This window comes from Pelobates fuscus, chromosome 7, assembly GCF_036172605.1.
Source record: "Pelobates fuscus isolate aPelFus1 chromosome 7, aPelFus1.pri, whole genome shotgun sequence".
NCBI lineage: Eukaryota > Metazoa > Chordata > Amphibia > Anura > Pelobatidae > Pelobates > Pelobates fuscus.
Genome location: NC_086323.1, coordinates 149,135,658 through 149,152,811, shown reverse-complemented (window position 1 = coordinate 149,152,811; position 17,154 = coordinate 149,135,658). Strand labels below are relative to the sequence as shown.

Here is a 17,154-nt window from a genome sequence, read left to right as displayed (position 1 = left end):
CACAGTCACTAATAATGTGCCTTTCGTGTCCCCATGCTTCATGCTGAACACTGTCCACCCTCGCCCTTGTGCTCCCATGGTAGGATTTTAAATAAAATTATGAAGCAGGGAGAATAGTGTCCCGTTCCCCCATGCCCCCATAGTGGGTCTCCAATTAAATATTAGTTTGAGCGAAAGAGAGGACTTGGTATCCTCCCCAGGCCCCACCTGTGTTAATCATATTGATTATTTTTATTGTGTAGTTGTTGTTGTTGTTGTTGTTGTTTGTTTTTTATGCAATCCTGAACAGAATTGCAAAAGTAAGGCCAAATCAATCAAGTAAAACATTTATATAGCATTGTCTTCTATATCTACATGCATTCTTGAACAGGGATGCTATAACGTATGTAAAGTGGTGCCCTGTAATATGTAAATGTTAACAGCATGTAATAAATCAGGTGGTAAATCAATTAGGAATCCTGCATCAAAAAAAGTCTACATACTACAGAGCAGCATTTTCATGTGTTGCCAAACAACATGATGAATCTATGTTTGTCCAAACATATAAGGGGTACAGCAGCCCTATTCTCAAAGAATACAATCATTTTTGCTTCAAATTAAAACCAAATGGGACTGCCCTAATGTACCTAGTAAGATGCAAGCATATTTATTACCAACACTCATCAGAAAAACGGTGCTATTGGGCAGTTGTTCAGATATATAAATGCTACGATCGTCATGTTAAAATATGGAAAATGGTACCTTTTGCGGAATTGACCATCAAGGTAAAACCTGATATTTTTCATTTTTCTACGTTTTTAGGCCAATGCTCACCCATCTTTAGCCCTGACAATTCCCAAGCTCATGTTGCTTATAGCTGGTATAGACAATTACATTACTCTTCAGACCATGTCTATTTGTTTTATTTTAGCAGAAAAGCAGCTGGACTAAAGGTCTCAGAAGGGACTTTAGCTTGAGACAAAAATACAGCTATTCTGAGCAAAGTTTCCGGGTCATTAATAAATGATATACTGGCCTTGTAGCGGTCATTTTCAACAATTGTTCTTGGTTAGTTGACCTATTCCATAGAGTTCTGGACCATACATTTATAAAACAGATATTTTTAAGGGAAGAAAATAATACAAAACCAAGATCCCTTTCAAAGTAAAATATCTAAATTTGTGATTAGAGAATAACATCTTTAAAAAAAAACATAAACATTGCATTAAATCTGAAAAAGATAGTATACAAGGCAGATAATGTTTGAGAATACCATACTCCACAACGTGGTAACCCTTGATCTGTGCAATTATTTCCCATAATCAATGGATAACAATGCACTGGGCACCCTAATCTCGGCAGAACCTGCACAGGTCTGCTCATGATTTGTGGACGTTACACTCCTGAGTGGCAAATGCCTGAAAGAGCTTCCACCTGGGACTGTAACTCCCTCAATCCTCAGGAAGCACTGGAACGTGTATGGAACATTGTACCCCTTACATTGCCATCCTCCCCTTACTACTAGATATGCTACACTAAATATTAACTCCTACACTAACATTGTACTAACACTATCACTATACATTAACCTTACACATTATTATTGGAATTTATATAGCGCCAACTAATTCTGCAGCGCTTTACAATATTATGAAAGGGGGGAATTTTACAATAAATGAGACAATTACACAGTGACACAGGAACAATAGGTAGACGAGGACCCTGCTCAAACGAGCTTACATTAACACTAACCCAATACTAATATATAATGTAATATAAGAAAATATAATGCCATCTCAGGGTTCTGGAGATATTTACAAACCACTTAATCTTTGTTAACTGCTATTTTTTTTTAAAGTTAGATGAAGGTAAGTATCTCGGACCATTGACCTAGCAATGGTCCGAGTTAGAATCAGAAAAGTATTTTATGCATTGGCTCATTGCAACAGAGGAAAAATGTACAGTGCATGAATGCCAACTTTTTTGCTCATATGTTGTCATGCCTTAACTATGGTATCCTCGTACTTCCTGGTTCCACGGAGCTTAGCCACACCCCTTTATGACACGGTCTTCCTATTTAATCCGACCGCACCAGCTGATCGAGGCTGGATTATTGAACTACGTTCCGTACTCACGAACCGGCTACAACATCGTTGTGAAAGCCCTCTGTTACCGGACCGGACTAGAAGACTTCAAGTTCCCTTCATCTCTCCTCTTCCACGACTAAAGTGTTCTATGTGCCGGAAGCTAAGTAAAACCTCTGTGATAAGCGTTGCATTTCAAAGCTGTTATTTCCTGTCTTCAAAGTCCTTCGATAAAACAAAACCGTTACAGCTAACTTCAACTCATACTTTGTCTCAGTTAGCTGCATCTATATCGCTTCAGTTAAAGTCTATGGAACAGCTATTGTAACTTCTTATCACCTAATTCATTAATACTACTAAAGAGACTCTTTCTGATTCAGTGTTTGCTAATTACTACCGTTTACTACTTAAAGCTACAGTGCCTGTAATTGTGGACTTCAGTTATCGTTTACTACTTAAAGCTACAGTGCCTGTAATTGTGGACTTCAGTTATCGTTTACTACTTAAAGCTACAGTGCCTGTAATTGTGAAACTTCAGTTATCGTTTACTAATTAAAGCTACAGTACCTGTAAATTGGACTTAAAGTCAATACCTTTTACTTATTATAATAAATACCCAAACTATATGAAATCTGCAGTTGTGTTCCTTCAGGGCCGGCCTTAGGGGTGTGCGAGCTGTGCGGCCGCACAGGGCGCCATGGAGCAGGGGGCGCCGTGCGGCCGCACAGCCGATTTTAAAAAAAAAAAAATTTTTTTTTTTTTTTTTTAAAATTTGCAGCGGGGGCGGAGCTTACCGTGCGGCGGGGGCGGAGCTAAAAGCGCCGGAAAACTGCTGCAGGGGAAGCAGGAAGGAGTCCCTGCTTCCCCACCAAACAGTCACCAGGAGCTGCACTGCCTCCACAATGAACTCCACAGGTAACTGTGTGCTTGTCAGGTGAGTGTGACTCTCTGCCTATGTGTATGACTGTCTGCCTCTGTGTGTGTGTGTGTTACTGTCTGTGTGTGTGTGTTACTGTCTGTGTGTGTGTGTGTATGACTGTCTGCCTCTGTGTGTCTGTGTGTATGACTGTCTGCCTCTGTGTGTATGTCTGTGTGTATGACTGTCTGCCTCTGTGTGTATGACTATCTGCCTGTGTGTGTGTGTGTGTGTATATGACTGTCTGCCACTGTGTGTCTGTGTGTATTACTGTCTGCCACTGTGTGTCTGTGTGTATTACTGTCTGCCTCTGTGTGTTTGTCTGTGTGTATTACTGTCTGCCTCTGTGTGTGTGACTATCTGCCTGTGTGTTTGTCTGTGTGTGTGTGTGTGTGAATGATTGTGTGTGTGTGTGTATGACTGTCTGCGTGTGTGTGTGTATGACTGTCTGCGTGTGTGTGTGTGTGTGTATGACTGTCTGCATGTGTGTGTATGACTGTGTGTGTGTGTATGACTGTCTGCGTGTGTGTGTGTGTATGACTGTCTGCGTGTGTGTGTGTGTGTGTGTATATGACTGTCTGCCACTGTGTGTCTGTGTGTATATGACTGTCTGCCACTGTGTGTCTGTGTGTATTACTGTCTGTCTCTGTGTGTTTGTCTGTGTGTATTACTGTCTGCCTCTGTGTGTGTGACTGTGTATGACTGCCTCTGTGTGTATGACTGTCTGCCTCTGTGTGTATGACTGTCTGCCTCTGTGTGTATGACTGTCTGCCTCTGTGTGTATGACTGTCTGCCTCTGTTTGTCTGTGTGTATGACTGTCTGCGTGTGTGTGTGTGTGTGTGTGTGTGTGTGTGTATGACTGTCTGCCTCTGTGTGTATGACTGTGTGTGTGTCTGTGTGTATTACTGTCTGTGTGTGTCTGTGTGTATGACTGACTGTCTGCCTGTGTGTGTCTGTGTGTATGTCTGCCTGTGTGTGTCTGCCTGTGTGTGTGTGTATGACTATCTGCTTGTGTGTGTGTGTGGATGTCTTCCTGTGTGTGTGTGTGGATGTCTTCCTGTGTGTGTATGGCCGTCTGACTCTGTGTGTGTGTGTGTCACATACAACCAATACACGCATATCACACACTGTTAATATACCCATTACAAATATCACACATAGCATACATATCACACACAGTCATCACACGTACTATTAGATACACAGACAACACAAACATAACAGCATACATGGATGACGGGGGGGGGGGCGCTGTGAAGATTTTTCGCACAGGGCGTCTAAATGCCTAAGGCCGGCCCTGTGTTCCTTCATAACAAATGTTTAAACGTGACAGAATAATCCAGCCATTGTAATGGATCCAGCAGATTTCGATTCCACGATAACTACGCTGAATCAAAGAGTTAATACACTAGCCCAAGGTGTGCAAGACCTGCAAGTTACTAACGAAAGAATTCTTACTTATGTCAGAGATCTACAAACTCATACACCTCAAACCATTCTGCACTCGGCTAGTGATCCTGCTGTATGTAACCCTGAAAAGTTATCTGGAGATCGTTCCAAATATAGGGAGTTCCTCAACTCTTGCAAACTATTAATTGCTTTGAAACCTAGATCTTATCCTACAGAAAGAACTAAAGTTTGTTCGGTTATTTCCTTTCTAAGAGGTGAACCTATGTCATGGGCCCATTCCTTTTTGGAAAACGATGACCCCATCTTAGACTCACTGGATGAATTTTTTGAAGCCATGTCTCTTCTCTATGAAGATCCTAACAAACAAGCAACAGCTGATTTAACAATCAGAACACTACAGCAAAGGCATCGACCCGTTGAAGATTACATTGCTGAGTTTAAAAGATGGGCAGTAGAAACGCAATGGAATGACATCACATTGCGCAACCAATTTCGGATTGGGTTATCTGAAGCTGTAAAAGACGAACTATCTAGAACAGAACTCCCTACTACTTTGAACGCTCTAATTCACTTATCAATCAGTATTGACAGAAGATTAAGAGAAAGAAAGGCCGAAAAAGCTCTTTTACATTCTAAAGACCGCAAACCTTGCACTCCCTCAAAAGCTCCAGAAAAGACTTCCTTACCAAGTGAACCTATGGAAATAGGGGTAATAAGAAATCCTCTCACTCCTGAAGAGAAGAACCGAAGACGTCAATTAAACCTATGCATGTATTGTGCCTCTCAAGATCATTTGGTTTCTGATTGTCCCTTATCAAAACGGACAAAGGCCGGTAGGCAAGCCTATACCTCTGCGATCTTCAGTGCGCTCCCTTCTACACCAACCAATCCGTTCACTCCTATATCTCTTATACTACAATGGGACAAGGTGAGAATTGTGACTGAAGCTATCATCGATTCTGGTGCACATGGAGTATTCATCGATTCAACCTTTGTAACAAAGAATAAAATTCCTTGTGTTCGAAAAGCCATTTCTGTTCCTATTAAAGTGATTGACGGCTCCCTTATATCCTCGGGACCGATTCTTCATGAAACCATCCCTCTAAAGGTAACCACCAATCATATTCATTCTGAATTTCTAGTATTTGATGTTATTCCATCACCTCTCTATTCCGTTGTAATAGGGATCAACTGGTTAAGGAACCACAACCCTCAAATTTCATGGTCTCCTTTCTCTCTCACCTTTAACTCACATTATTGTAAAGAAACATGTTTACAGCAATTTCCTATTCTTCAGATCTCCAAAGAACCAACTATACCTTCTTGTTATTCAGACTTTTCAGACGTATTCAGTAAAAAAGAAGCTGAAACGCTCCCACCTCATCGTTCCTACGATTGTCCTGTAGACCTCATACCTGGTGACCCTATGGATAATTCAAAAGTCGATTGTATCATCAACTGGCCTGTTCCCTCTACAGTAAAAGAATTACAGCGATTTCTAGGGTTCGCCAACTTCTACAGAAAATTTATTAAAAACTACTCTGAGATAGCTCACCCACTCAATCAACTTAACAGTAAAAAACATCCCTTCAATTGGAACGAGAAGGCTCAAACTGCCTTCAATGAATTAAAGAGAAAGTTCACAACAGCTCCTGTTCTTCAACTTCCAAATCCTTCATATCTTTATGTCCTTGAAACGGATGCTTCGGAATTTGCAATTGGAGCTGTCCTTTCTCAACACAAAACTCCTCAAGAACCTCTTCATCCTGTCGCCTTCTTCTCACGATCATTATCTCCTGCCGAAAATAATTATCCTACAGGGGAAAAAGAATTATTAAGTATCAAAGTGGCTTTAGAAACCTGGAGACACCTTCTTGAAGGTGCTCAGAACTCTTTAATCATATATACTGACCATAAAAATCTCGAATATCTTCACTCCAATAAAACACTGTCTGCTCGACAAGTAAGATGGAATCTCTTTTTCTCCCGGTTCAACTTCCAAATAGTCTTTAGACCTGGGTCTAGAAACAAAAAGGCTGATGCCCTTTCCAGGATCCATAAAGACACTAAAATTGAACCTCCTCCGTCTACAGTCATTGGAATCTTATCTTCTCTTATTGACGACATTAAAGATCTCAGTGAAGATGCTCTTGAACTTCCTGAATCAATTAAATTATCCAAGAAAAACGGTCTCTACTATTTTAAAGACCGGATTTACGTACCTCCCTCTTTCAGAATTAAAGTACTCAAATTTATTCATGATTCTCCTCTGGCAGGTCATCCAGGTATAAAAAAGACCCTTGAATTGTCTAAAAGATACTATTGGTGGCCTCGTCAAGACCAAACTATTGAATCTTATGTCAAATCTTGTTCTGAATGCCAAAGATCCAAACATGTCCATCAACAACCATTCGGTCAATTATTAAATTTACCGATTCCTGAACGACCTTGGCAATCCATTTCTATGGACTTCATGGTGGAATTACCTCCTTCTCATCATCATACCAGCAGCAAAATGACTCCATCTCTATCCAATTATGGATTTCATCCTTCCTCATTTCCTGCTCAGACAGTTTCTTCATCTAATCTCTCCGATTCGAATCAAAACTCTCATATGTCCTCTTTATTCAAGAAATTACATGAAAATCTAGAATCGGCCTCCTCCAATCAAAAGAAGTTTTTTGATACAAAAAGACAACCTTCACCCTCTTATGAAATCGGTGATCTTGTCTGGCTTTCCTCAAAGAACATCTCTACAAACCGTCCATCAAAGAAGTTAAGTTCCCTTTTTCTTGGTCCTTTTCCAATACTATCGGTCATCAACCGTAATGTTGTTAAATTGAAACTTCCACCTACTTTGAAGCTACATCCTGTTTTTCATGTGTCCTTACTGAAGCCTCATCATCCTGACCCTTTTCAAAGAAATGTCACTACTTCTCCTGATCCCATATTGGTCCAGGGCGAAGAAGAATACGAAATTCAAAGTATACTGGATTCAAGGATCCATCGTGGCTCTTTACAATACCTCATCTGATGGAAAGGATATGGAATTGATGAAGATACATGGGAAAACTCCTCTGTCGTTCATGCTGACAAATTGATTTCCAAATTTCACAAGCGTTACCCTTCTAAACCAAGTCAATAGCACCCAGAGGTTGCTCATTAAGGAGGGGGTACTGTCATGCCTTAACTATGGTATCCTCGTACTTCCTGGTTCCACGGAGCTTAGCCACACCCCTTTATGACACGGTCTTCCTATTTAATCCGACCGCACCAGCTGATCGAGGCTGGATTATTGAACTACGTTCCGTACTCACGAACCGGCTACAACATCGTTGTGAAAGCCCTCTGTTACCGGACCGGACTAGAAGACTTCAAGTTCCCTTCACCTCTCCTCTTCCACGACTAAAGCTGAACTCTCTCCTTTCAGGATAACCGCCTGATCTGAGGAGATCTCGGGAACCAGTGTTCTATGTGCCGGAAGCTAAGTAAAACCTCTGTGATAAGCGTTGCATTTCAAAGCTGTTATTTCCTGTCTTCAAAGTCCTTCGATAAAACAAAACCGTTACAGCTAACTTCAACTCATACTTTGTCTCAGTTAGCTGCATCTATATCGCTTCAGTTAAAGTCTATGGAACAGCTATTGTAACTTCTTATCACCTAATTCATTAATACTACTAAAGAGACTCTTTCTGATTCAGTGTTAATTACTACCGTTTACTACTTAAAGCTACAGTGCCTGTAATTGTGGACTTCAGTTATCGTTTACTACTTAAAGCTACAGTGCCTGTAATTGTGGACTTCAGTTATCGTTTACTACTTAAAGCTACAGTGCCTGTAATTGTGAAACTTCAGTTATCGTTTACTAATTAAAGCTACAGTACCTGTAAATTGGACTTAAAGTCAATACCTTTTACTTATTATAATAAATACCCAAACTATATGAAATCTGCAGTTGTGTTCCTTCATAACAAATGTTTAAACGTGACATATGTGTAGATAGCTCATAATGTCTCAAATTTGTTTAAAAATATGAGTCTGTGCAGTGGAACACTACATATTTCAATCAGAACATTTTGTACAACAGTTGTATATTCTCATTGTGCTCGTTGTAAAAGATGAGGTTTACATGCGATGCAAACTCTTGCACTGTGGCGGTGTTCCATGGAGGTAAACCCAGCTTTGCTCTATGAACCAAGGCTCTGTCATGTGTACGAGGAGGTCGTCGAGGAGCCCAGAGGTTTGAGGCATTCGTCTATTGCTAATGTTGGGTCTCTGTCTTGTGTGAGTAGAAAGTGAAAGATGCTCTCCCCAACAGGTGTGTTGTTCGAAGAATGATAGTGTTAATGTTGGGGAAGTCTGTTTAAAGGAAGGTTTGTGCTGTTCCCTCACGGCGTCCGTCCCAGTTGTCTAATGTGTGGAAACCAGATTGTTGCATTTCCTATGTATTGGAATATCAATAGAGTAAGTTTGATGGGGAAAGAGTAGAGGGTAAACAGAATTGGGAAAATGAGTTTGGGCACAAGCCTCTTGCAACCAGCCCCCGTCTGTGAGGGAGGGGTAAAAGAAGGGAGGGAAGAGGAGGAGAGGGGAATGGCTGGATATAATGTAAGGGTTGGACAAAGTGTGTGTCTGTGTGGCATGTACATTTGTAAAGAGTTTGTGCAGGGTCTTGCAATGAATATATTTCATTTTAAAGGGCCCTCAGTTCTAACGCTCAAAATAATGATAATTACATAATGAAAGTGATTTCAAAGTGAAATTCAGAACACAAGCCCTGCTGACTAAACTATATCCTCAGTTTAGTAAATTAACCACAATCTTCGGTTGTATATTTCATTTTTTTTTTTTTTTTACATTTTCTATTAATAATTTCATTTGTTTTATTTCCTTTAGCTATGTCTGAAATGTGTTCTTTTTTCCTTTTTTTTTTATCTGGCTAAGGTCGGCTTAAATAGGACTGGAAAGCTAATTTGTCACTATTGTGACAAACTGTACCCTTGCGAACTCTAATGTTGACTATGAATCTTTCGGTTCATTTTTATTTGAGAACTCTTGCTATTAATCTACTGTGTTTGTTACCAAATCATAGTAAATTCTTGAACACACCAAGAAGAAAAAACTAATAGTACAGAGCTGCACATTATTTAACTGCATACATGCAGACTTTTAATTCTCATATTCTGACCCAAGATCAGTCAAAATAATTGCAAATGAAGAAGGAAACACAAATATGAAGGTAACTGCCATAAACTGTTTTAAAAAAGGAAAACAATTGATGGCAATCTTCCTTTAAGAATGAATTGTGAGCAAGTGAAGAGGCTCAGTTTTATATGAATTGCCATCCATCCGGCTACACTATTACAATGCATCTCAATTTTTATAACAGTTGACACTATATATGTTTTATGTGTTCTTTTTATATGTGTATTATATTAATATGTTTTATGAATGTTTATGTATTTATTCTTTTCAAGAATCAAACTAACATATTGTAGGACTTATAAATATTTTTTACATTTTTTTTTATTACACTTTTTACATTTAAATAGTTTATTGCATTTCAGCACACCACTTGTTATTGTTTTGTTGTGTTTTCTAGTTTGTCTGTTTTGGCCCTAGACAGTTAATAATCCCACAAGTGATTGAAAGAGGAGATGGTTGAAAGATAGAGTTATAGAAGGATAAGCCATTGCAAAGCTCACTTATCGAAGTACTGAAAGAGTCAATAAACGAACAGTACACTGAGAATACAAAAACTGTAAGAACAAAAAACGTTTCTATACATTGTATCAGAATGTCTCCTTTCTTCATCTCAGCTGTAAAAAGCACACTGTTTCCTGAAAATTGTGCAAGCTACCATTTGAAATTGGATTACCTTCTTATTATTAACAATACCTATTGTCTCCACGCCTAATGCCTGCTTTATCAAAGCACCTTTTTCTTTTTTCCCTTTACTGTAGAATTAAACGTACTTAAATAATACACCAAATAAAGCAATTCAATGTACAAGAACAGAAAGCGCTGAGCGATAAGACATATTGCAATAAAATTACAAATGACTCATAATTTTAATTAGCAAAAGCCGAATTAGGGGCTGAATGATTAGACAGCGTGAATTATTTCACAACTGCAATTATTTGCCTTGTAGAGCCCTCTGGTGTAAGCATAGGGTACTGCAGGTTATTTCTATATCCATGCCAAACATCCTAAAAACAAAGTGTCAAATGGTTGGCTATAATATTGATATGCTTTAATTGTAATTATTTTTATTTTTTTAATAAAACAAATATTAATGGAAAATGATTTAAATTCAACTGATTTGATAATTCCCCATAAAAAAACAAAATTATCTGGAGGAACAGTGTCTGAGGTATATTATTATTATCATTATTAAATTTATTATTATTTCCATTGATATAGCGCCAACAGATTCTGTAGCGCTACAATATTATTAGAGGGGGGATTTAATTATAAATAGGACAATTACAAGAAAACTTACAGGAACGATAGATTGAAGAGGACCCTGCTCAAACGAGCTTACGGTCTATAGGAGGTGGGGTATAAAACACAATAGGACAGGATATATACAAGTAACTTTTATTGAGCAAAATGGCAGTGCTGGTTAAAAACATTAGATCTGAATGGGATGTTTGTATTTGTTTCCTTCGTCTGCTTGTGACTTTTTTTTACCAGTTGAAAAATAAAAAAACACTTTTACAGAATAGCACAAGAGACAGGTGGGTGTAACATGATTGCACAGCTCACAAACTGCTAAGCATTGCTTATTTTGGCCATGTTTCAATCCCTTAAAGACACATCGTGGAAATTGTCCATCATGGCCTTTTACTTCTGAAGCCATGTCCTTAAGGGATTAATCAACCCAACCTAGGGCCTATAGTGGACACACTGGGAGTCTGTAATCAAAATGGTATCATTTCTGATCTGATCTTATCTATAATAACCAGTAATTAAATGTTTATAGAGAAGACAATGAAACAACTAAATACTTGGAGTTGCTGATTTTATTATAGTTATAATATTATGAACATCATTTCTATACTTTTGAATGCTGAAGCCCATCTAGAAATAATTATTTAATTGCATCAAATTTTTCTTCATTAATGTTTTGTTAATGTTGATGTTAATAAATGTGTTGAGCGTGTGTATGGTTGTTGTTTTTTTGTTTGTTATTTATTTATTTTTGTGGGGTTTTTTTTGTACGAAAATCTGAGTTTTATTGAATAACATATAAGTGTAGACATCAGGTCAGAATCAGTTGCAATATTGAGATTGAGATATGTGCAAGTCTCGAAGCTAGTCATCAGTAACCTTGTCCTCAGTGATCTCACTGAAGGTATGTTCTTCCCCCCAGCCCCAACAAGCTCCACCACAGCTAAGCAAAGCAGTCCCCATTAAAATCCACCAACGCAAAAGGCGTCGAAGACGTGACCGGAGGCACAAACAGAAATGCAGAGCCTGCCCCACGTCAAGCACTCGCCTCCACCTTAAGCCACCACAATCCCACACCGGACGTGAAGCACCACTGGGACAGATCCGACCACCCGACAAAACAAGCTTCCACCACCTCAAGCCGCGAACCCGGCACTCAGCCAGAGACTTGCCTTTGTTGTTCCAGGTATCAGGGACTCCCAGGGTCTGCACCTGGCGCCCAGAAGGGATCGAAAGAGCACAAGCAGTAAACAGCAGCCTGCCAAGCATGTCCCACTATAGCCGACCCTCCACACCATGCCTTTGATCACATGAACTGCTCTCTGCACATTAACTAATCGTAAAGTAGCAAGCATTTAAACATATCATTATTTCACCTCCTAAAGAGTTTATTGTCGTAGTTCCTTACATGCATTCACTAGTCTCATCTCATGGGGCGACTCACACTTGATTTATAACTAGTGGTGGAGCTGCTGATATAAATACACAGTTGATAACGTGCAAGCTACACCCTAAACATGACAGCCATCTTTCACAACAATGTACTGCTATATACTCATACCCTCAGTGCAACTAGCCATGATATACGCACGTTCAGCCTAGCATGCTCAAACATAATACACTTCTCTCTAAAAAAAAAAGAAAAAAAAGAATGCAGCTTCCAAATGAATCTAAAATGGATGCTGTCCAGGAGGTGGGAGGATCTGGGAGGGAGGGTCTGCTGCTGATTGGCTGGAATGTGTCTGCTGACTGTGAGGTACAGGGTCAAATGAATAGACGAATAGGGGGCGGACCGAACATCACATATGTTCGCCATCCATGGCGAACGCGAACAAGCTATGTTCGCCAGGAGCTATTCGCCAGCGAACTATTCGGGACATCTCTAGTCCTCAGTCTTTGACCGAGGACCCAACATATCACACTGCCCTAAGGCGATTTTGGTGGCCGCTAGGCCCCCATCACCGCAAGGCCTTAGGCGACCACCTTAATCACCTAATTAGAAAGCCGCCTTTGAGTGTGGCAATGGATATGATTGAAACAGCTGAATTCAATAATTAAGAGGTATGTCTATATAGTGTGCACATATATAGTAATATGCTTAATTCATGTTAATGCAAAATTGGTTGGGGTGTGTCATAACCAACGTACGGGTAGGCCTGTAATAAAAAGAGGGCCCACCAAGGGTAATTGTTATGATAAATAAAGTAAGAGGAGTGTGGTGGGTAGAACGATCTGAACGAGAACGGCCCAGGTAAGAGGGTGATTGGGGTTTTTCTAGGTTAAGATAGTTTCAAACGCCTCCCACAAACACAGGCCTATGGCCTTAAAACTTGTGGTCGTAAACATAAAAATAATAGGCGTAATTCGTCTTAATGCAAAGTTGGTTGGGGTGTGTCGTAACTACCGTGGCATTGGACCCCTCCCTGTCACAGGTGCCTCATTCCAGTCTTATGCAATGTATGATAACTAAATCCCATTATTTTTTTACCAATCCATTCACATTTTGTTCGCCAGACAGATAATAAGAACATTGAATAACAATATAATAATGCAAATATGAGGAACATTTTGTGCAGCAACACATTTTATAACACTTGAGCACCCATAGGATTAATTACGCATAACTAACAAAGCAATAATGCCATTAAATTCAATTTAGCAAGTTCTGTTAGTGGGGAAAAAATAGACCATTATGCAAGTTATTTTTGCATCCCTGAATTTTTATTATATGAATTGTAACTTAGAGTTTTACAGCAATGAGATACGGTAAGAAAAAAAGGAAAAGCAACAAAAAAAAACTGAGTTTTGTTAAAATAAAAAAAATGAGCTGCATTTTTGTATTGTGGTTTAGGATCCTAGTGGAAAAAATAGGCTAAATTTAATATTGCCATCCTTTCTAGCATTGCGCATGCATTATGCTAAGTCTTTTCCCATTTGGGAGTATAGTCTTGTACAGTATGTAGCTGAGATCATTACACTGTAAGAAATTATACTAAATAATTCAGCTTCAGGATTCATTTTACAACAGCAATACAGTTTCTGCTTCAAAGGAAAAGCTAAATAAACAGGTAGAATAGGGAGAATATGTGCTTTTACACCTCTTCAGGGGGAATAAAAAGAAAGGAGGTAGAGGCATGAAATGAATCTAATACAATAAAATATCATATAGGAAAGCTATTATCAGAGGAAAGTACTCTGATTTACTGTGCACACACAACACAGGGAAACAATTGCCACATGTTAAGTTAAAATAATATATTCACTAAACTAGGAACTGAGGAGACTCGGCAAGGGAAATTGCAAGTCTAAGACCAGAGTAGTCAAATTGATAATAAAACATTCTCCAATTCAGCTATTTTTCTAGCTCGTCTATTTTGGCCTAAAATTCCAATTCCCTTCTCGGGTCTCCACAATTATCAGTTTAGTGAGTCGACTCATTAAGTTTGCGGCTGAGATAATGATTACAACATAGTGTCATCAACTTCATCAATTAGGAGAGGCTAAAAACTGGACGTTGTGGTCGTTTGAGTGTTATTAATTGGTCTCAGTAGTGCGTAATGAGTCAAAGGCTCCTACCTGTTTGCCCTCGGGAATGGAAGCTAGAGGCAGACAACGCTTTGCAGCACACCATTAGCACGTAGGCCAGGAAAAGCCAGTGAGACAGGACCATTGATTTGGCATGGAATCCCATCCTGCAGGAACAAAAGAAGGATACTCAGTGATCTAATAGTATCTCCACGAATAGATAGACATTATGCTTTGAAATGTAAGAAGAGGTACACTACTTAATCATAGTTGTTAAAATAGGACATTGATCAATGCGTAAACCCCACAGATGCCCGAGAAACAGGCAGGTCCGGTATTCAGACACCTCTGGGAGGTTAAACACTAAGCAAAGGTATCTTTAACAAGCAACCGGTGTAGCAGCTATATGTAGGACATATTTGTAATGTCTAAAAAATACAATTAATAGGCGTATGTGGAATATACATTTGTATGTACTGTGCAGACCTATATAAAATTTTATGTCTTGTTTCTGAATGCACAGAAGCTGTTTAAACATGTTCTCTACTTTGTGTGGTGGCCATTGTTCCACGTCTGTGTTCACTCTAAGAATCTTTTAGCAGTTCAGTACAGCAACAATTCAAAATTTAAAGGATTACTGTAAACCTTTTTAATCACAAGGTTAAACAATAGAAAAAAAAGTTTTTTATTTACCAGTAACCCAGTGCCAGGCGAATATTCCTGTGCGGATCTACCTCCTTCGTCCTATGTTATAGCAGCCCTTGCGCGGTCCAATCACAGACCTGTGATTGGACTGCTTTGCTGGCTCAGAGAGCATGCATGCACTTTGAGCCAGCAAAAGGAGGTTGGGAGGGAGTTAGGAGGCACAGAGAGAGTACGGAATCATTTTTTATTTTTTTTAAGGCTGTACTGGAGGGAGCACATAGTGGGAGAGGTGAGAATACCCTTACATCTGTCGCTAACATGCTGTGCATGCTGTGGGCACTGTAGACATACGTAAAATATGCACAAAATTTACATTAGGATGCTCGAAATCATGTGTGCTGGGGGAGGGGGGGGGTGTAACTAACCTTGACACACAAGTGCAAATATCTCTGTGCAGTGTTTCAAGCACTGAAGTGGTTATGGTGGTTGGAGTAACCTTTACTACACAATCTGTTCACTGTATAAAAGGCATTCTTTTAATGCTCTTAATGACACATGTTATAAAACAGTGGTGGTAGTGGCGTACATACCGGGGTCGCAGGGGTCGCGGCTGCGACTGGGCCCGGCCCACCAGGGGGCCTGGCCACCCAGCGACCTGGTATGTACCCAGTGTCGTCAGCCTCTTCTCCTGGGGGACCCAGGAGCCGGTCACCTCAGGGCCCCCCGAGGCTGGCCCTGGTGTCACCCGGCGGACGGGATGGCGGTCGCGCAAGGGAGCACTCTTCCCTGAGTGATCCCTCTTCAGCTCCCTCGCGCACCGCACTGATGCCGGAGCTGGAATATGACGTCATATTCCGGCTCCGGTATCAGTACGCGGCGTGCGAGGGAGCTGAACAGGGAGCACTCAGGGGAGAGTGCTCCCTCGCGCGCGCGCCAGCCCGTCAGCCGGATGACACCACTCGACCCCAGGGAATCCCCTCAGCACTCCCAAAGGTAGGAAGGCTGGGGGATTACATTTAAAAAAAAAAAAACGTGTGTGTGTGTGTTAATGTGTGTGTGTTAGTGTGTGTGTTAGTGTTAGTGTGTGTGTGTGTGTGTGTGTTAGTGTGTGTGTGTGTGTTAGTGTGTGTGTGTTAGTGTTAGTGTGTGGTGTTAGTGTGTGTGTGTGTGTGTGTGTGTTAGTGTTAGTGTGTGTGTTAGTGTTAGTGTTAGTGTGTGTCTGTGTGTGTGTTAGAGGGCTCAATTTTCGCACCAGGGCAAATGGGTGAGTAGTGGATATAGTGGAGTGTAACTAACTCCTGGCTGTAGAGGACTTAAAACTTGGAAAGTTCCTGATATTTAATGTATATAAGTGTTTCAAAAACACTTTAGGTTTTAGAACCAGAAAGTGCTGTATAAAACTGGTGGGGTTTGCTTGTTATAAAGGTTCCTTTCTGTTCTGGACTGATTAGTGGGATACATGCAGGCACAGATTTCTAAAATGTCCCCTTTCTCACTCACACCCAAATCCAAAAAAATAACAATAATAATAATACAAAAGAGGAAGTGAGTTTAATTAATTTCTTAACGGAGTATTGAAAACTAGGGTAAAGTTAAAGGGCTTTTTTAAGGTTTAGGCTTTGAGTTCTTAAATGTGGAGCTAAGGAATGGATTTGTTTAAGTCTTTGGAGGTATTAAATTAAGGGTTAGGGAAAATGGTTTAAAAGTTTATTTAAAAAGAACCCACCCTCCTATTCCCCCTCTGATTCATTGCTGGAGTGATGAGCTGCAGGAGCTGTTATACAGTGTGCATCACACAGTGATGTCACTGTTCTTCCTGTAAGCCTTGTAAGGGATTTCCTATGTGTGAGGCCCTTAGTGGGCAGATGGGAAATTATCCCTTTCACTTCCTGTCCAGCCTCACACACAGACACAGAGGAGCTAGGACAGAACTTGGTTTTATACCTGCTATAACTATTCCTGCAGCTTTCCTATCAAGCATAGTAAGGTGACTGGGCTACTGAGGATACTGGCCATGGCCGAAGGTACTTATCTCTCCCTAACAGCTCACCTAAGCTCCAAAAAGGCACATCAATGGTTCTGTATATCTGTCCCCTACAAGAAAAGCACATGCAGACAGGTACCTACTATGCCTAGTGGGA

General features: G+C 40.2%; 1 protein-coding gene across 1 annotated transcript in view; it reads right to left on the bottom strand.

Moving 5' to 3' along the window:
• Window positions 1-17,154, bottom strand: part of TAFA4 (TAFA chemokine like family member 4) — a 195,962-nt gene that overhangs the window by 109,844 nt on the left and 68,964 nt on the right. Inside the window, exon 3 of the mRNA XM_063427539.1 lies at window positions 14,420-14,535. Within this exon, the coding sequence (XP_063283609.1) occupies window positions 14,420-14,535 (116 nt within the window). The remainder of the gene's footprint in view (window positions 1-14,419; window positions 14,536-17,154) is intronic.